The sequence below is a fragment of the Magallana gigas genome, chromosome 10 (assembly GCF_963853765.1).
Source record: "Magallana gigas chromosome 10, xbMagGiga1.1, whole genome shotgun sequence".
Lineage (NCBI taxonomy): Eukaryota > Metazoa > Mollusca > Bivalvia > Ostreida > Ostreidae > Magallana > Magallana gigas.
The window spans coordinates 7440549-7462598 of record NC_088862.1 but is presented as its reverse complement, the minus strand read 5'-3'; the positions used below and the strand labels follow the sequence as shown (position 1 = coordinate 7462598).

General features: G+C 33.5%; 1 protein-coding gene across 2 annotated transcripts in view; it reads left to right on the top strand.

Annotated features, from left to right (window-relative positions):
- Positions 1–3036: 3036 nt before the first annotated feature.
- Positions 3037–22050, top strand: part of LOC105329347 (polycystin-1-like protein 1) — a 105550-nt gene continuing 86536 nt past the window's right edge. For both annotated transcript variants that reach the window (XM_066073920.1, XM_066073919.1), the window contains exons 1-6: positions 3037–3165; positions 3891–4032; positions 9540–9632; positions 9895–10079; positions 12499–12645; positions 19334–19641. In XM_066073920.1, coding sequence (XP_065929992.1) covers positions 3078–3165; positions 3891–4032; positions 9540–9632; positions 9895–10079; positions 12499–12645; positions 19334–19641 — 963 coding nt within the window. In that variant the 5' untranslated portion in view covers positions 3037–3077. The remainder of the gene's footprint in view (positions 3166–3890; positions 4033–9539; positions 9633–9894; positions 10080–12498; positions 12646–19333; positions 19642–22050) is intronic.

The following is a 22050-nucleotide window of genomic DNA, read 5'->3' as shown; positions in this document are numbered from 1 at the left end:
AATATATATATTCCTACCTGTATGTAAAACTTCGACCCCCCATTGTTGCCCCGTCCTACCCCCCGGGGTCATGTTTTCACAACGTTGAATCTACATTACCTGTTGATGCTACCACTCAAGTTTCAGCTTTCCTGGCTGATTAGTTTCTGAGAAGAAGATTTTTAAATATTTACTCTATATATTCCTATGTAAAACTTCGACCCGCCATTGTGGCCCCACCCTACCCCCGGGGGTCATGAATTTCACAACTTTGAATCTACACTACCTGAGGATGCTTCTAAACAAGTTTCAGCTTTCCTGGCTTTATGGTTCTTGAGAAGAAGATTTTTGAAAAATTCTCGAAATTTTTCATTAATTTCTAATTATCTCCCCTTGAAAACGGGTGTGACCCTTAATTTTCACAACTTTGAATCCCCATTGCCCAAGGATGATTTGTGCCAAGTTTGGTTGAAATTGGCCGAGTAGTTCTTGAGAAGATAATGAAAATGTGAAAAGTTTACGGACAGACGGACGGACAGACGGACGACAGACAAAATGTGATCAGAATAGCTCACTTGAGCTTTCAGCTCAGGTGAGCTAAAAAGGAGAACGTGTCTGGTTAATAATAATTTTATACAGAAAACTTTTTGATGATGTTTCAAAAATAAACTGCATGCTTTTCTTGATTAAAAGAAGAAAAAAATCCGTTCGCATATACATGTATGTTTAACACATGCGCCAGACGTTTAAGATAGAAAAAAAATTTAAATAGAAAAATTATCTCATGTACTATAATAATATTAAAGTACAGGGGATAATTTTACTATTAATTAAACGAAATATATCAAAACGTCAGGCGTCTATATAAAATGGTTCACCAACTACATAGACAAAACAATACTATCGCATTGTGCACAGTTGACTAACATATCAACTAACTTGAAATTTTCATAGATTTTGTTAATACATGCATACGTATATGTTAACAATATCTTTTTATTATTCTCGTGCACAAATGGCCCCAATGGGAGACGCTTTATCCCCCTTTTACCTTCACTTTTATTTGTGTACGGAAATAATGATTGAGCTCCGTAAACAACCCCTAACGAGGGGGAGTCGACAAAAAGAAGGGGGGAGTCGATTCCAACGCATGGGGGAGTCGATTTTCTTCGCTTCGAAGACCGAAGGAATTTAGGTCACGCCTTTTGTAGGTATTTATAAGAAGTATTTCCAAAAGGTATATCCGTTCTACTCCCCCGTGCGGTCGACTCTCCCCTACGTTACCGTTACACATGAACAGAAAATGTCTTGATTACTCATTTTTTCCTAAGATTTGTTAAGATTTGATTATTGCACTTACAAGGTTGATCATTTGTTCGACTGTTTCAACTGTCTGTAACCCAAAGCAAGTCATATATTTTACAAATCATGCATATTTTGATCATCCGATCACCGTGAATTTGAAATCTGTCAAATAGTTTCGAAGTGTTTGAGACTACTAGACGCATAGAGCACACGGACCAATGACCGACACAAAGTTTGATTATCGCTGTCTTCCGTGTGGTATATATTTTTTGGAAATACTTCTTATAAATACCTACAAAAAGCGTGACCTAAAATCCTTCCGTTTCCGAAGCGAAGAAAATCGACTCCCCCGTGTGTTGGAATCGACTCCCCCCTACTTTTTGTCGACTCCCCCGCGTTAGGGGTTGTTTACGGTGTGTACGGTAAATGTACACAAAACATGATTTTCAGCGTAATGTTTAGATCTGCCTTGTCTTTCTTAAAGGATAATCAAAATACTTCCATTGTTGAGAACTTCCAAATGTTTCAATATTAAAAAAAAAACAACAACAAAAACGGAAAAAATTGTATGCTTTAATTTTCTTTTCTTTTTTTTATTGGGGGGGGGGGGGGGAGATAAAGCGTTTTTCTTATTTTTTAATTTTTTGGTTAGAGTAGAGATAATATTAGAAATGTCTGTTTGGGAAGACAAATACTGAAACACCAGTAAGTTGAATAAAACATGTATAGAGCTTTAAATGACCAAATTATTATTGATTTGTTTACTATGATTATTCTTTAATATTATGAATCGACGATCGATCGACCAAATGAAATAAATTAAATACTGAAGAACAGGGTATGACATGAGATGCGATGATACTCCAACGAGTCCTGCACTTTATTGGAAGAAGAAGAAGAAGAGTGTCAGTGCATACATGTACATGTATATTAAGTTTCAACTAAGTTTCAACTAAATGTCAATGGTCTTGTAAAATAGTGTATTGTTTTGAGAGGAAAGGGTCTTTGACTTTTAAACATCTATACGCTGCATGACAAAAAGGATTTACGTAAAATAAAAAGTAATTATTACCATAAATGATGAATATTTTGTTAAAAAAAAAAGAAGAAAAAAATTGTAGGCCTACATGTAGATCTATGAAATATATAAACCTCTTCTTTAAAATTTATTTTCATAAACTAGCTTTGAATTCTGAATTCATAGTTTCGAACAGTTCAAAAATCATTCACAAAAAAAAAAATCACAATAGAAAAAAAAAAATTCTTGATATGTAAATAGAGTTTCTCACTTACAGTATAACGTTAGGCTGCCTAACGTTATATACGTATACTTACATTGTCAAAGTTTTATAGAATTTTTTGCACATTTTTTCATTAAAAAAAATGCCTAAAAAACAATATTAAGTTTATGGTAAGGCGATTTATATCCAGTTTTGGATCCAGACTGAGGGGGCATTCAAGATAACAACTATTAGAAAGAAATCAAAGAAAATCATTCTGAAAAACGGCGCCTCGCAGTTCTAAGTGCACGTGACCTTGATGTTTGTTTCAGGATGCTGAGTAAATCAAACATTGCGCGAAAGAATATAGGTCAAGAAAAATATTGGATCTTTCTTTGTCAACAGAGTTTTATATAAATATTCATCAATAATTAGTTAGTAATCAACATTTTGTTGATTTTATATATGAAATCATACTTCGTAAAAACAAACTTTTGGACAATTTTTACGGCGGATGTCTTGGAGTATGAACACAAAACTGAAGAAGATGAAAGTTGTCGAAGTTTGCGGAGAATGGTGAACGCTCGAGGAAGTGAACTTTTGATAGCAATCTTGATTTGTTTTCATCCTTTAATCACCAGTTGTGATGTGAGCGTGTCAGGTAAGTAAACGTGTAGGATCTTATTGACAAGTTCATTTATATATAAAGTGCACCTGGCCAGGTAAACACCCCCACCCCACGAGAGAGAGAGAGAGAGAGAGAGAGAGAGAGAGCAAAATGTCAATCTTTTTGACCACTGGTTACCTGTAGTAATATCAATTCATGCATCCCAAATATAGACCTAACCCAGCTTTATAACAAGTAGACCTATGCATTATGTTGCTGATCCTTAACTGAGCTCTGTGTAATATTAAGCTTCTGTGAACTGACATTTTCATCCACTGTTGCGTTTGCCAAATCAGTGGGTTCAATTGTATACAACTATTATCACAATGCCAGTAAAGCACAGCTTGGGGTTAAATAATGATGAAACCTTTGATTATCCAATCACAGTTTACATAAGAAATGTAGTCAATGACTATTGGTTAAGTGCAGTCACAAAATAGTGGGCAGAATCAATTTAATCTTAGAAACAATATTTTATTTTTAAAAAACATAAATGGATTAGAGTTTAGACAGCAGGCAGTGTTGTCTGCCTTTATAAGTCCACTCCATGAAGGTGCATAGAATTCAAAAAGTTTAAAACTGAGTGACTGCATGATGTCACATATCACATACAATTATTCATCTAAACAAACACATTTAGGAGCAAAAGTTATGCAGGATCTGACCATGGTTTGACATGATGAGAAATATTTCAATATTCTTTTACTTTCACTTTACAGAGCAGTACTGGCATCAAGGTTGTTACTCTCAGAATATCGACGAGGGACCAGACATTGGAAACACAAGGCAGCATATTTCTGACAGTTCCCAGTGTGCGAGTTTCAGAGCAGTGGAATGTGCTCGAGCCTGTCTCAAAGAACGGTGAGTTTTCTCATACAGTCAAATTTAGGGACCTTTCTCATTCAGTCAAATTTAGGGACCTTTCTCATTCAGTCAAATTTTGTGAGTCTTTAACATTCAGTCAATTTTTGTGAGTCTTTCACATTCAGTCAAATAACCTCTGTATCTTGAAACTGGACTTGACATGATATTCAAATTCATTCAAATGTTTTTCAGGAATCTATTCACGAACAAATTTTTTGAATTTTGTTTTAAAAAGGACTTTGAATTTGTAAAAGTTTCATCACAAATAGGCAATTAGTAAGAAATATACATACATGTATGTTATGAATATATATTACAAAGCATGATCAATTTATTGATAAGAATTGAGTTATCCTTCTTTGAGAAGTAGTCTAGATTCATTCATATACATAAAACAGCCTGATATGGATAAAACTACTGATGAATTTCCAATAAGAAAATATACTTTTCAAATTTGTATATTAAAAAAATCCCAAACCCCACCTTCTTTTTAAATTAAGATGATATGAAATGCATGCATTATTTTCTTTCATGTTTATAAAAAAAATCTAGGATTGGTTTAAAAATGAAAACAATAATCCTCTACAAAAAAACTTTAGCCTCAATGTCATGCGGTGTAAATTAATTAGCCAGGTATGCTCGCTGTACCGGGTACACATGACTGTATATTGGACAACATGGACCAACCTTGAAGTTGTAACTGTTACGAATATCTCGGATATCGCAACATTTTTGTCTCATTGATTCAGATATCCGCGGAGGAGACCTAAATTACGTGTGGAATGTGCAGGGCTGTTGAACGGTTCCAGACAAAATGTCAGCAGAACGAACCGTGCATTAAGGGTCGCATTCTTCTGTCAGAAGGGATAATTGCATGTCGCCCAATACTTGGGCTATATATATATTTATGTGGAAGTGAAATTAATTTCGCTGGGACCTGAGATCAAAGAGATTTTCTGTCTACTTTGATCTGAGACTTGATGCATTATTCTTAGAGTTGAAAGGTCATCAACTGTTGGAAGTTCTGTTGTAATTGACTTATAGTAAAATAATCTAGGGGGAATGGTTTGAGGAAGAGGCAATAATGATAAGGATTGGGGTAAATCAGTAACATAATGGTAAGGCAATAAAGAAAAAAAGGAAAATTGATCACACATTCACTAAATAATTTGATTTTGAAGTAGGATTCTGTAAGTCATGATAAAAGATATTAAAAGTCAGGAATATGACTTACATGTAGAAATATAATAAGATAAAATGTCAGTACATTGTCAAGTTTAATAATTAATTATAATTAAAGTGAGTAATGTGATTCAATTATTTAGAAAAGTTTAAAAAATGTTTCAGTGTTAATAGGAATTATAAACAGATTGACTGAGGAATGTTTTTATCCCTTTGAGATATTGCCCACCATAGTGTAAAATATGTAATATATATATAAAGAATGAAATTTATATGTAACAATTGCATACTTCAAGTTACTAGATTTATTGATGAAACTTCACTGAGTCACAAAGATTCATATTGAGATGTCACCTGATAGTGTCTAAAAGTGTCAAAAATTCAACCGCTGTTAACCCAACAATGTGTTCCGTTGTCATTCAGATATTCCCACCCAAATACCTGATATGTATTTTTTTACTTCAGGGTGAATCACTAACTTAGCGACAGAATAAATTAACTTGAAAATAGCGTTAAATAATTAGCATAATCACATTGTTAAGTATACCGCATAAGGGCTAAGGATGAAGTTAATTTTAGAACTGAATTATGTGCACTATCAATTATCAATGTTAGTAGTTAGTACTGTGCTAGACATGCACTTTAATGTACTTAGGATATAGTGACCTTTTGGAGTATATTACATGAAGTAAGTACTGTAATACACTTGTCCCAAGTACAAATGTACTGTACAATTTTTATTAACTCTATACTCTTAAGTTAGAACCTGTGTAGCTAAAACACTGTACTAGTTCATTGTTAAAGTACGAAAGTTTAGTACACGTTATAATATGCCTCTACCACTTCAATCAGAATGGCCAATTCCACGCTCAACGTGTTCTGTGTCTTTTTTCCCTTTGTCAGATTTAATGGGCTGTATGGAGATGACACGTTTTGTAACGATTTAGCCCAGATCAAATTTCCAATTTTAAATGGAAAACACAGCATGCTGAGGCCGGGTAGTTATAGAGCCCTTTTTTAAGCAGGTTGACTCAGTTTTCAAATTAACCTTTGACTTTATTTTGTTTATATTATGGATTGCCTTGTACCAAGTAACAAGTATGTAGAGCCCAAGTGTCTGAATTCTACAGAGTAACTGCTGTTCTATCGGTTTCGAAAGTTATGTGCATGTGGAAGAACAAAACAAATTGCATGGTCTCAAATGAATCAATGGAAAATTGATGGCTTTGTGAATTAGGGTCAAATATTTAAGTTATTTGAAAAGATGGAGAATTTTGGAAGATTCTGGAAATTTCAAGGTTACGGTACGTCTGCCTTTAATAATTATAGAATTATAAATTGTCCTAGATTTTGTACATTGCAAAAGGAAAGATCATAGAGTCATACGTCATTTGAAAACACCGTATATAATTGGACAGTATATATATCTAGTAAAGTTCAAAAAAAGTTCACTAGTTAGACTTATTATATTCCATAAACAATTTAGTTTAAAGTGGTTATCACAGGATTCATCATTGCAGTCTGTCCATATCACCTCTGTTTCAAGTTGATTGAAAAAAGTAACCTCTGGAAAAAGGAGCACCAACTTTAACATTTGATATAAAGATTGCTCATGACCTAAGTTTGAATCTGTAATTAGATATGAGGTCAAGGTCATATCAACACATATCTTTGTTTTTGGTAACTTTGTAAAGTGGAGATAAATGATCATACATGATAGAAAGTTTCTCTCATGATCTGAGCATGTGTCATGACCTTGTTCTGAGGTCATTTGACAGATGTCAAGGTCACATCATCTAACATATAACCACAAAGGGGTCCCCTGAGGGATATCAAACTTTCTTTCATAGCTCTAATTTTTATCTCAACAAATAATCTCTTAAAAATGGTCCATCTTATTCTATGGAGTTTGTATTGACCTTTAAAGGGGCATGGTCACGATCTTGGTCAAAAACTATTTTTCCGATTTTAATGTTTACAGTGCTTCATTAAGACATTTTTAATAGGCAACCAAAATGTGAGTATCATTTATTGAGTTTTAAGCGAGTTACAGAGCTTACAATTCTTTGCTATGTAAACAAAGCTTTTGTTTACGTTTTGAATGTTGAATTGAAAATTCCAGTTTTAGACCTAAAATGAATGTGTTTAACATTAGAAACTGTTTATTTATGCTTAAAATGAATAAGAGGATAGACAAATCAGCTTGAAAAAGATATTTTATTGGTGTATTGAACCTATGTAAACAAAAACAGGGCACAAGCCTTGTTTACATGACAAAGACTTGTGAGCCTTGTATCTTGCTCATAACTCTACGACTGACTCTCAAATTTCACTTGATCATTAAAAATACATTCATAAAGCATTGTAAATAAAAAAAATACCACAATGGAATTTAACCAAAATCGTGACCATGCCCTTTTAACATGGAGGATTTCAAATGTTTTTTTTTTTTTTTTTTTTTTTACAATGTTTGCTTCTTATACGAAAGCAATTAGGCTTAACACAAATTTGTTAGGTTGTTACTTTGCATTCAGTTGTTAATACAAGATTAAGGGAAATGGGTACAAATTAAAGTGCCAAAATACTGCATGGTATGAATTTTGATTATTTTTAAAACTAACAGAAAGGAAACTTAATTTGCTGATTGGTAAAATATTTCATTTTTAAATTCAATTTATAATGAAACATATTTTATGAATTTGATTTTAACTAGAACTGGTAAGACTTTTTACAAACATTGACTTCAAGACGACACACTGTCCCCTCTCATCTTGGATAAAAAATGAATCTCAATCAAAATATTTGTTCTATGCACATTGGAATCTTGCAAAACACTTGAAGAAGGATCAAAAAAGCTAATTCTTCACTTGAAATATTTGCGCATATTAGTCTCCAAGAGATGTCATCTGAATTGGGTTTTAGAAAAATTGCTAAGCAAACAAGTCTGCAAGGGTGAAAAATGAGTCTGCAAGATCAAGGGCCTTTGATGATCAAGCAGGGGCCCTGTAATTAGTCTGGGTATTTGAGGATCACAGCATGGCAACATTATAGGGAACTTGTGGAGAAACTGCTCTTAGACTAAAACTTGTCCACGATTGCAAACAGGGTAGTCGGGTATTGCAGCAAAAATGGAGAAGGTTTGGGGTTTTTTTTTTTAGAGAAAACTTGAATTGTTTATGATTTTTTTTTATGCTTAGTAACCTTGATGCCATGCACCCATAATGTGTGGTGGAATCACGTACAATGTAACATTGTATAGTTATTGAACTCTGTGGAGCCGCAGGTTAAGGTGTATAATCATCAAATTTAAGGCTCTTGGTACATAATAAAAAAATTACCTTTTTATGAAGGGTCTTAGCAGATTTACAGTCCTTTTGCACTGAATACTTTTAATAGCAAGGCCAAGCAAATACGAAAGAACTTATCAATAAAGAGTACCTAAGTTTAAAAAAAAATTACGAATCTTTTATTATGGTATAATTATCAAATTAAAGTGCCAGTGCACTGAATACTTTATCAAGGACTTGGATACAAGGCCATGCAAGTGCAAAAATAACATAACATTATAAAGTACCTATTTGTTTGAAAAATAAAACTGGTTGGGAATTTTGCTTGACCTAAATTATCTGTTCACTGTCCCCAACTGTGATAAGTTGCATCAGATTACAAACCCTTTGGTGTTGAATGATAATAAATAACCCATAAGGAAAACAAAATGGTTGATATGAAGAAAACCACTTAAGACTTTTAGTTGATGATTTATGGTTGATGGTGCTTGTTGCTATTTGAATAAAGTGGTTGAAATATAAATTGTATTGACTTAAAATTCTGCATTTTGAACAGAAAAGGTCTTCAACATATGTCCAAAAAGTCTTTTGATACACTGTGTACTTTGTGACCTTACTGAGATCAATAAAGTTAAGTTCAAGGTCATCTGCTATGGTTCAAGGTCAATTTGATTTTAATAGCTAGATTATCTACTGTTGGCCACTATTTAATTTCTGATCATCCAGTGCAGTCTTTAGAACTGTTTTGTTATTAAATTGATATCATATCTGTTGAATTTTGTTGTAAAAATGTAATACCAATTAAGGGAATGATGAACTTATACAATGTAATTAATGATTTTCAGAGAAACAGCTGACATTATGTTAATTTTTTCAATTATTTTTTTATTATTATTATTTTTTTTGGGGGGGGGGGTGATGTTTGATTTGAAAGTACTTTAACATACAGTTGTTTGAAAATAAAAAGCCATGTATATTTTTCTTCTTGTTTTAATATAAATACCTGGTATTAAGTTCTGTTTGTATATATTACAGGTATAAGTTGGCATCAGTGGGATCTGAATGTCTATGTCTGAACAACACAGGACAGCTGAGGACCCAAAATCAAGATGTCATTAAATGTCCAAGGTAAAAATCTTCATTTGAGGTTTATGAAAAAGGACAGGAAAAGGAAGGAAAAAGGAATATTTTTGTCCCTGGTTTTATATTTATGTTTGCCCTCGCATTGATGCTACATGGGTGAATTTAAAATAGGACTAATTAAACACAGGACAAAAAACCCTGTGTTCAGTATATTTGTAAACATCTTGTTATCATTTTTCTCACATGGATAAGTTGGATGGGGAAGATATGCAGATTTTTATTCAATTGATATTTCTTGCTGTTGTAGCTCGGAACAGCAGAGTTGCCCATTATTTCCATGTTGCCCAGCAGAGTCTGCAAGTGTGTTTCTTGTGGAGGGACCGTACATCTCCAAGGTCAAGGCCAATGTTAATGTGGACCTTGTCATCAGAAACAGGGCTGTTGTCATAGAAACAGTCATAAAGATTTCAAAGCTATTAAACATTTCCAAAGGTAAAGGAATCAGACTTAAAGTGAAATAAAGAATTTTTTAGTATGTTTCAGAATAAATTTAGTATTTTGAATGTTTGTTGGATTAAAATATGGAAGAAGATGATGCATATCACAATCTGCCTCCTTTTAAATTTTGGCTGTACATCTATATATAGACAATAAAATGGGAAAGTAATGCCATAGGACAGTTATGTTCTCTTGGATTCAAGTTTTTTCATAAAGATTTGTTATTTGTTTTTAATGATTAAAAAAAATAAACTTGAACACTTTATATAAGTAGAAATAGATAAAGCTGGTCTGACTCATGGCTACTGAAAATCAGTCAAATCAAAGGTCAAGGGTCAAATGAAGGTTCAGTCTTTAAATTGAAAAAAAAATGCAATTCTGAAGCTTATTATGATCATTAAAAGCTTTGTAGCGTTTGATTTTATAATAGATATCAATGATTTACCTGTAGATCAGAGAAAAATTATGTTTAAAGGTAATGTTGAGTAAGCCTGGGGTCACAGGGGGCAGTGTTATCTCAGAGGAAACATAAATTTGTCGCTCTTTCTATTAAAGGGGCGAGAGAAACTAGACCCTCAGTAAATAAGGGAACTGCATGAATGCCAATTTAAAAATTCAAGAATGAAATGAGGTATTTTATCTCAGAATGGCATCAATTACTTTTACATAAACACCCAATACAATGGCGATAGACTTTGGGCAATGAATTAATGATGAACATATTGTATGTGTGTGTTTTAGATCAAAGTTTTTATAGAAATGCATGACCAAAATACAAAAAAACAAAACAGGAATAGGGGAAAGATAAACGGGAGATGAAAGTTTGCACCATGTATGTACAAGATAATAATCAGCACTGTGAATTCTTTGGTGGATCATTAGAATATCTACTGAGCTCTGCTTTATGTCATAGAATGTGTACGCTCAAGGTTACATGTACACAGACTGTATAATTCATGTGGGAATGGGTGCAGCTCCAGTTCTATAGGTTATGTAGGCAGTGGAAAGAGATTCTTAATCAGGGAGTTGACTTTCATTGGTGGGTTTTTTTCCCTGAAGGATGCATGAAGAATAAGATTCAATTGCATTGAATTTGCTTTGTTTTTGAGGTTAATGAAAGGTTTGGAGAACTCTTTTGTAATAGAGGTAAGAATTGTCAAAAACATTTTTTTTAATCTACTTTTCAGAAATTTTATATGTGTTTCCTTACATGGGCATATTTTTATTATATCAAATAAATATCTGGGTTTTGAAGTCTGTAGAATTAAATTAAGACAGCACTAAACAGCTTGAATATGATGTGAAATACTTATTTTAAAAAAAGAAGATTTTAACTTCTAATAGCGTCTCTATTTAAATCCCACCTCCTCAAAACGCGATAAAGAAACAAGTAAAACCATTATAATGCAAATGAGAGCTTATGTATTGATCATAACAACATTACAAGACTGATAGAGCTAGGAACTGCTGGCTCTAGTCATCTTATTGAATTTCATTGGTTCCTGGTTTAGGCCATCCAATGTCTGTGCAAGCACCATAAAGTTTGGCTCGTTCAGCCTTATCAGCTGATATTGACAGTTTTCAAATGGAAGCTTTGGAAAAAAAGATTTAATCCTATTACAGCATTGCTAAATGTGCAAGTCAAAGCGGTGCACATAAATTCCTGCACATTGAATGCCTGCAACCTTGGGGGTTGATTGAAAAACAAAACTGTGTGCTTTGAAAGCAAGTAATGTAACTTAATCCTTAATGAGATTGTACTTCTGAAGGTTGACAGATGAGGGGAAAACGGAGGTCATGCAGTGTCTAGCAGATTAAGGGTGCTTTTGTTATGTGTCATCTGAAAGGTTGTTCTTTAAAAATTACGTTCATTACAGAAGAATGCTCAAGTTTGAGATATCAGTTTTCAGGAAGGAAATTCATTCATTCAGATTTGAAGAAGTTTGAGATTTTTCAGACTGTTACTTTGAACAAAATATTATGTGATTGAATTATCAATTTTACCCCTATAATATCTTCCTTGAGTTATAACCACCTTATCTGTCAGTGTAAAAAATTAATTTCTGCCCATATTAGGGAAGATGGAAGTTCTCAATCTATAATCTATTGTGAAACACTCTTTCTGTATTCCTACTGGCCTTGGCCATTAACTTACTTTTTTCACATTTTTGTTGTTGAAATTTATATATGCAAGTAAATGGAACCAGTATGTAATGGTTGGTAATATTTTCTATGTAAGGCATGTCTTTAGGGAATGCATAAAACCTTAATGTATTTTTTTTTTGGACATAAAATTGTGGTTTCAGTGCTCTTAGAAACAGTTATAAATAAGGTCAATTTATTTCAAAATAGCTTATTGTAAAATTTCATGTACTTTTAAGCAAACCTGATGTCATCAATTTTTATTTTGTAGAATTGGAAAATGACACTGAATTTTTACAGTTGAATATTGAATGGACCAGTTTGGATTTTAGACAAAATGTTTCAGCAGTTGCAGAAAAGAATGAGATCTATTACAGAATACCAATTACCTTTACCGAGTCAGGCCCTCAAGTTGTGGGTAAGTCATTTTGTTTACAGAAACAGAATAGTGTGAAAGATATCCTTGCTCAGCAGAAATACATACTGTATACAAGGAAATATTCGCGCTCGTCATTTATAGCGAGAGAATTTAAGACTGGGAAAATTCCAATGTCTCAAATTATCTCCCTTCAAACACAACTGTGTCTGAGCAAATCCAAGATGGGGCTAAAATGGTTGCAAGGTTAATTGGGGGAAAATTACACTGTACAAAAATAGCCCTGTATACAGTGAGTATCAAGATAAGAACATAACGACTTCTTACTTTTAAAAGTCACTAAAAGTTAATAGTGATAGAGTTTCCCAGGTGACCATTGCCACCCATAGGCCTTGATCTTTTTTTTTTTTTCAAATAAATAAGTCTTGGGTTTATGACAATTAAAAGACTAACTTTAAGGTCCTACTTGAAATACCAGTAGTTAGATCATGTAGATTGAAGAATTCAGATGTTACTGTTATAGTTGCCAAGACATACAGATGTACGAGAGTTATCTAACTTTGGAAAGACTTGCCTGAGGAATATAAATTTTATGATATCCCTTTAGTAGGATTAAATAGCCATGTGCTCAAGATTGCATTTTTTGATTACATTAATTACACCTTTGAATAAATTTGCATTTCTTCAAATATTGCAACAATGATGATAAATTCAAGCCTGTAGTAATGATTTGGAGGTACGTTTTTATGCATTACTGGATGTCTATTTAGATTTAAGAAGAGGATATGCAGTATTTTTATTGTATGTTATTAATGGAATGAGAATTGATACCAAGAAAAAAGAGGGTGTTGCTAAAATGCGGAACGGAAAACGGAACGGAAAGCGGAACGGAATGGAAAATATCATCACGTTTATCGCTTAAAAAGGGTATAGACTGGCCAGAAACGATTTACTTTGTATCTTTTATTTATATCTAATGAATGATTATCAACATGTTGTTATCTTATTAATATTCATAAGAATGTCGATCAATTATAGCATCGTATTCATTCGGCTTTAGTTGAGTATGGAAACGGAAAAATCAAATGTATACGAATTGTCAAACATTAACATGATTAAACGAGCAAATTAGCTATAACTTTTTACTTATTTTTCTTATATGGTATTGCTGGCATATCACCGTAACGTACGCAGTTAGTGAAGGCGTTTTATGCGTGTTTTGAGTATTTTTATATTTCAAATATGATGTACATGTATATACTTACATCAAAATTGAATTTTCGGTGTTCTAGACGATATTTTATCATACAGACGATACAGTATCATTGAGATGGAAGTAAAAAAACCGTAGGACTGACGACATTAAAAATTAAAATACAGTAAACATTAAAATACCCGGTGATTTGTGAAACTAGTAATTTATGAAACTAGTATTTTTAGCAATGCAATTTTGTTTATGTTTGCATTACTAAGCAGTTGTTTATTCCAGCAGCTATATACATATGATCCGCATAGAGAGCTCTATACGTTGCCTGGTTTGATTTTCCGATTATATATTGGGACTATAGTCTGTCGATCCCAAAATATTCATGCAGCACATTTGGACGATTTATAATGGAAAATGTTGACATCTTTTCTCCATTTGGAAGTCACTCAGAAGACCTTGCACAATTTTTCAACACTATCATCTGGGTCTGTTGAAATGCAAAACCCCGTAGACTTCTTTATTTTAGCCGTGTATTTATACCAGCTGATAAGCTAGAGAGGACGTTTTAAAGAAAGAATAATGAGAATGTTTAATGCTTCTAAAAGAGAATTGCTTGAACCCTGAGGTATATATATATATACAGCAAAAAGTGAATCGAGGATATTTTGGCACAGAATATAGTGGTCAATGCATGTACTGTTAATTTTGAGGAAATAAATATTCTTGAATAGATAATCTAATATTGCTAATCTTTCAAAAAAAAACTAAAAAGGTACATAAAGTATATCGTTTTAGCATGCTTAACAAATCTATGAGGTAAATAACATTAGATAAAAGTTTCCGTTTTCCCTTCCGTTCCGCTTTCCGTTCCGTTTTCCGTTCCGCGTTTTAGCAACACCCAGAAAAAAGAGAGACAGAGAGAAAGAGATAGAGGGAGAGTCGTGCATACAGTTTTGATGAAAAAACGATATACCAATATACATGTAGTAAAATCGGAGAGAGAAAGACAGAGATAAGAGTCAATAGAACATTAATGGAAAAAACAGTGATATGAAACGAATGAGAGAGAGAGAGAGAGAGAGAGAGAGAGAGAGAGAGAAATGTGGTGGGAATGGCAATGTTGATGGCCTTGTTAGTGAGAGTTGCCCTGTGTTGCTTGGGCCGTGGGATTGAATTGGACTGTCAGGCTCTTTTAAGACTTGACATTTACAGGGAAATTTAATTCCATTAAAGACAAACTAATCACAGGAATACAGACTCTGGGGGGATAAACAGAATGATACGATGGCATTTAGACATGGGGTGAAAGAAAAATAGGCAGTGCAGCAGAAAATGACACTTGATAATTAAGATGTGGGGCTTGTGTTGATAAATTTTATATACAATTCGGGGATGGGGGTATAGTACAAGAGTTAAGGGGGGGGGGGGGGGGCAGGCTTTTAGAATGAAGTTGAGTCTTGCTCAAGTCTATGTTTTATAATTAGTGCTTTCTTCAATACCTTCCAAACATTTAAAACAGGTAGAGAGCATGAATTTAATTTTCTGAAACACAATTAGCAAGAAATACAAAGAGCCTTGAGCAAGGCTAAAATGGACTATTCAAATCTCGTAGAGACAAGCCAGATCATAGTTTTAATGTTGAGGTTATGTAAATAATTATCTTAAGATTTTCATCTACGTCTGGGTACTGGCTCTATACAATTGAAACCAAAGTGGGTTTTTTTAATTCATATAAGATGGTTTGTATAAATTATTTAGAATTCAGGGTAGGGGTCCAGATTACCTCTGGATTGGTGTATAGGTACAATGACAATGACAATTTCTTTATTCTCTGAACTGCATAAATTACAGTGTTGAGAAAAATCACAAAAAGAATTGAACAATAATACATATAATACATACATTGCATGCATTGGAGTGACAATACAAAAGTGAAAAAAAAGGAAAAAGGAAAAAAGTATGATTAGCAATTAACCTAGAGAGCTAACGCTCTCAATTATAACTTTAATGAATTTACACAGATTAATCAACAATTTTTTATTATTAGTATTAAAGAGTTGTTGAAATTTGTAAACATTTGGTTGTGTGTAGAAGTATGAAGGTATGTATAAAACTCTCTTATCTTTAATTGTTATATCTGTACAATGAAATAAATAATGAAATTCATCTCCTATCTCAATACAGTTACATATGGTACATATACGGTTACATATACTGTTACACAGTAGATTCTTAATTAAACGCAATGAATTATATCCATGTAAAATCGGGAGAAGCACATCTTGGGGATTTTAAAATCTTGCTTTTTTTTAATCAGACAGATGTAAACTTAATGAATTGATAAAATTAGAATAAAATTTCAGCATTTGCATTTAATATACTCGTAATTCAATGCAAAACGTATGAATATTTCGGAAATAGTTACTCGCATAAAATAAGCAATCTACAATACTTCATAAAGGGAGGAAAAGGTAAAGTTTTGCTTGTTAATATTTTTCTTGTATAAGAGTGTTTCGCTTATTACAATTTTTTCTTGTAGAAGAATGTTTTGAATCATGGTAAATATTCAGTGTGTAATTTATGTGAAGTTAAGTTCAGGGTCATTCATTGTGTTCAAGGTCAACAAGGTCAATTAGATCATATCCCATCCTTCAGGTTTAATATTCAATATTGCTGTGAAACTTTCATTGGCATTAAGTATTTTACAGACATCCTTAGCTCTTCAATCTGTAAGTTGACAACATAAGTCGGCTACACAATGGGCAGACTCATTACCGGGGTAAAAAAGATCTAGCGTCAAGACATTTCCCTCTGTACTTTATTTATTGGAAGGAATGTATTTACATACATAGATGATTGGTCTGACTTGAGGCTTCCAGACAATACCAGATCAAAATTATCTCCAACAATAGAAGATCTCGCTCTGTGCGGGCTTTGAATTACTTTTCTGATTTTTCAATAAAGAGGATACTGACATGCCCCTTAGATCTAACTTACTCAGCAACAGGATGGCAAGAGAGAAGTCTTAAGTACACATAAACATCAGTCTATTGTTTGAGACTGACTCGTGATCTATATCCCAAAGTCAAGCCAAGCCTCTATTAGGTAAAGTGCACATTTACTGAAAGAACTAATTTATCTCTCAGTGCATTTCATCTGGTTGGAGAAAGAATGGTTTAGCACATGTGGGATCATTGAAACTAATAATTGCTGTTTGGATGATCTAGAATAAAAATTAGACTTGAAAATTTAAGATGAGAGAAAGAGATAGAGAGAAGGAGAGAGAGAGGAGAGAGAGAAAAATCTGTTATTAGCTAAAAAAGATGATACTCTGAAACATGCACATTCATGCCCTGTTCAAATAAAAAAAAGAAGCAGGAAAAAGCAAAAGAAACCCCCAAATGTCTCTAAAGAGAGAGAGAGAGAGAGAGAGAGAGAGAGAGAGAGAGAGAGAGAGAGAGAGAGAGAGAGCTCACGAAAAGTAGAAGAAAGGAACCATGGAGGTCTGGCTATTGTAATGAGATTTGACCCTTGACCTTTGATATCTGGGAGACTTTCTCCATGGCTTTGTTTAGTGTTGATCATCGACCTGAAGTGATTACCTTGTAAATGTCACAGTTCCTTATCTGTTGATGGGCCATCCAGTCTGTTTAATGTCAGAAAAAAGATGCAAAAACCAGGGATGTGTGAAATTAATACCCCATATCATGTTACCTGTCGGGCTGCTATGACTAATATGTATTTGTAATCTTTTCCAAGTTTAGAAGGGATAGATTTTTAGACTTTATGAAGAGCTCTTTGTAAAGATATATAGCACAAATTATTCAAATTTTCATTCTAAAATATTTGGATTTTATCTTTTTACTAAATGATAGATTATAATTGAACATATCGTATCTGAAAATTTTGGGAATATCTGATGGTTAATTTGTGGACGTCCCAACCTCCTTAAAACACTAATACTAAAATTATCAGGTGTGAATTAGAAATTTGAAATTTAGAATTTTTATTTCAAGAAATATTATTACAAACACATGTTTTTTTCTGCATTACTTAGTATTTTTAATGTAAAATTTGGATCTGCAACGGAAGTAAAATCATATTCATGTAGGTGAAGTACCGTATAACGGGTATTTTTTACGTGCTGCTAATTTTTACTAATTTTTACGAGTTTTATAAATCCGTAAAAATTAAACGCATAAATTTTCACAGAAGTAAAACAACACCGCACGTAAATTTCTACATCGTACGTATGAGAGTAATGTTCATGGACCTTCAGCTCAGTCCCTGACGGCTGTACATGTACATGTAGGTATATTTGGGCGTTTTTGGTCAGGTGGTGATAACAGTTTAAATCTTTCAGTCAGTGTTGAGTATTTTTTAAAACTACGTAATACTATAAATCCACATTAGTAGCTAGATGTCTTTTTTGGTTGGGAGAGAAAAAAAGAGAGAGAAAAAATTTTTGAAATGGAGTTGTCTTTCTTTTTTTCCCGGTAAATCGAACTGAGACGAGCACATGGTGTACATCAATGATGATACCCAGATAAATAGGAATAAGTAAAGTGTATATCACATATGAAATAAAGGTAAATGTATAAAGTAAGGATGTCAACGAGTACCCGGTTAACCGGGTACTCGATCGAACGTCAGAGTATTGAATACTAAAATCGGTACTCGGTTACTCCGGATGTATATTTTTTAATATTTCTAAGTTTATTTAATAATGCATTAAAACATCGGTTTTAAAACTTAAAACGTCCATTGCACTTGTACATACAGTTATTAGGATTTCCTACGCCTCTAAATATGCTAAATGACCGTTATCGCCTGTGGCAGTGTTTATATAGTAATTATCGTGACAAGCACCTGTTACCTAGCTTTTCTCACCTTTGGCTGTCTTCTACCCTTATTTTTGGCTTAAATTAGATAGCACACAGTAGAGAAATTGAACAGAACTAAACTTCAAAGGTCTGGAAATATTTTAAAAGAACTGAAGATTCAGAAAACGTAAAATATCAGCTGTGCGAGTAAACTAGATTATTCTATACGGGGAGAACGACAAACATGTTAAATCACATTTGTCTTAAACATAAGGAGGAATTTCTACAAAAGTGACCAAGTTTTTACAGTTATCAATGTACTTGTTCATATTTATTTTCTTTCTTACTGAGTACCTGGGTACTCGATCGGAAAACGTCCGAGTAACCGAGTACTAAAAATTGACCAATTTGACATCCCTAGCTATAAATATAAGGAATTGTTAACAGAAAAACGATTTTCTGATTTGTATAAACTATATGTATGTGTCAACTGTAACAAAGTCACGGTGAAATTTCCCCATTTTACCACAGATGATTTAAATTTTTACGGACATGTCCAATTCGTAAAAAAATAACGCGTAAAAATTCAAATCACCCTATTTTATGACAAATTCGTAAAAAATTACAGCAGTAAAATTACCCGTTATACGGTATTTATATCATGTGTAACAAATAAATTGAAAACATTTTATATTTGCAGATGTGTATGTCACCAATAAGATATCACTGCTTTCAACAACCTTAAGGATCAATGTCCTTGACCCTTCACCTCTCGATCTTGAAATTGTGAACCTCGTTGACCTCTCTGATCAGCCATCTTGTTTGCCAGAAGAGTTTGTAGTCCCAGAAAAAGCCCAGTTCTTCTCCGTTTTCCAGGGAGCCAATTTTTCATTAGAGGTTTCTGTTGCTGTTGGGGAAAATGTTACCTTCACCTTTGAAGAGAGGTCACTGGGGATAAGAGAGGTCAAGGTCACTGAAGTCTGCAATGATGGCTGTTCAACAATTCAGGTGAGTTTGTGAAAGACCAATGCCATTACCTACAGAGGGGAATTATGTATATGAATGATGCTCAGCTTCTATATGCATATATACTTGAAGAAAAGTTATGTTTGGACAGTCTGTGTTTATCAATTGATGTCCATTGCAACACTTACACAATGAATCAATAGAAATATAATATCTTTTTTATACTCTGGAGAGAGAGAGAGAGAGAGAGCGAGAGAGAGAGAGAGAGAGAGAGAGAGAGAGAGAGAGAGAGAGGGGAGAGAGAGAGAGAGTAAAGGAGATGTCTTTCTCCAGTTGTCATTTATCAAAGTGTTCTAAGCACATTGCTGGCTGACTTTGTGTTGGATAGGATTTAGTAATTGTCTGGCAATCTTCTTCTGGTCATGCTACATTTCCACAATGTTTTAAGATAATCACCTCCTGTTTAACCCCGTCAATGGATGGCAGATTAATCATGGCTGGTGTAGGGACTGTCATTCTTAATGGAGTCTAAACAATGTCTGCAGGGTCAATAGGTCAGATTTGACAACAACAAAAAGTTTGGTTGTTCACTGCCAGATTTTTAATTGGATTGTTGTTCTTGTGTTTGTTTAACTGTCTGTCTGGGTAGTTTAGGATGTTTGAACTTTGTTGAATATATAGTTATTTTGAAATTGACAACGCATATGTTTGAAATGAGCAAAGAGTTTCAAACAAACTTTTTGTTTTCAAACTATTGTTTGCATAGTGAATATTTTTTTTTCATAGCTGGAGAGAGAGAGAGAGAGAGAGAGAGAGAGAGAGAGAGAGAAAGAGAGAAAGAGAGAGAGAGAGTTTCATCATATAATTTTGTTTAAAACCTGTGTTCCAGGCATCTTAATCCATTCATCCCATGTCTTTCTTCATCACTAATTGAATCAGAATTGGAAAAAAAATGTAAAGTGAAGCAGGCCTTACAAAGATTATGCACATGGAAACTGTTCATTTCCTGTTGTTCCCCTGATTACTTTTCCAATAACTGACAAAATTAAATTTAGCTCATAGCTTTAGAGGCATCTTGAAGGTCTCTCTCTCTCTCTCTCTCTCTCAGTGCTCTCTCTCTCACAGTGCTCTCTCTCTCTCTCTCTCTCTCTCTCTCTCTCTCTCTCTCTCTCTCAGTGCTCTCTCTCTCTCAGTGCTCTCTCTCTCACAGTGCTCTCTCTCTCTCTCTCTCTCTCTCTCAGTGCACTAAGATTTTTCTGCAGAATAATAAATTGAGTAACTTCCCTTTGTAAGCCTTAATTAAGTGTTAGGGTTTCTTTAATTTTTGATATTGTAGGCTGATCAAGTTTTGTAGAATAATTACAGTTCAACTCAGTTTAGTAGAATAATTACAGTTCAACTCAGTTATCTCAATAATTGATATCCCAAATATCATGAATATTTCAAATTGAGTTCAAAGTACTAACCACTTTTTATGCATTTTATTCTTTATATCTTGAATTTCTTTATATCTTAATTTTTCTGTGTTCTTCAAGTTTGAAATAACAAGGATTGACTGTATGTGCATAATTTAAACAATGTAGCTTTATTTGAGTTAGTTTCATCATGCTTCTGATATTTTTCTCCCATGAATCAAAATGGAACATGCTATATTAAATTAAATTTAGAATTAAGCAGTGTGTGTAATAGCTAAACCATGAAATAGCCAAAGTTCTGGATACATGTATAATTGATAATTTGTTTTCTGATGAGTTGTAAAGCTCAAGGATAATAAAATTGAAATTGAATTGATAGACACAAATTATCATTCTCAATAAATTTAATAGTGTTGAGTACAATTTTAATTATCTTTTCTGAGCATCCATGACAGTAATTAAGAGTGAAAATGGATGGTACAATCATTCATCTTTTTCACAGAGAGAGAGAGTGAGAGAGAAGCAGAGAGAAAGAGTTAGAAAAAAGACCAGAGTGCTATTTGATTTAAGGAAAAAGGATGCTGCATTTTGTTAAAGATAAACTGATTCAGATCTGTTTTACGATGGAGGGTGCTAGAACTTTATGACAGTAATCAGATGGGTTTCATTGCATTGGCTTGTTAGTTAGGAGAAAAAAAAATAAGGCGATGTGTCCATTCCACCTCTGGGAATGCTATTTAGTGAGTGAGAAACAAGGCTTGATTGATAAGTTTAGTTCCTGAGTGATTGGCTCATTTATTGATATGATGGACAATGAAAAGGAGGCTTGGACTCCAGGGGCCACTCATAGAGGTACTTCAAGCTTTAGGGATTGAAAACTGAGGCCATCTGAGGGATGCTTCCAGTTGTTGGATGGTGACCCAATATAAGTTTGGTTGTAGTGAGAGAAGAAACCCAATAATTTCTTTTCTTTTTGATTGTAAGAAGTAACAAATATGGGTTTTTTAAGAAAACAATTTTTTATATTTTTGTTTAA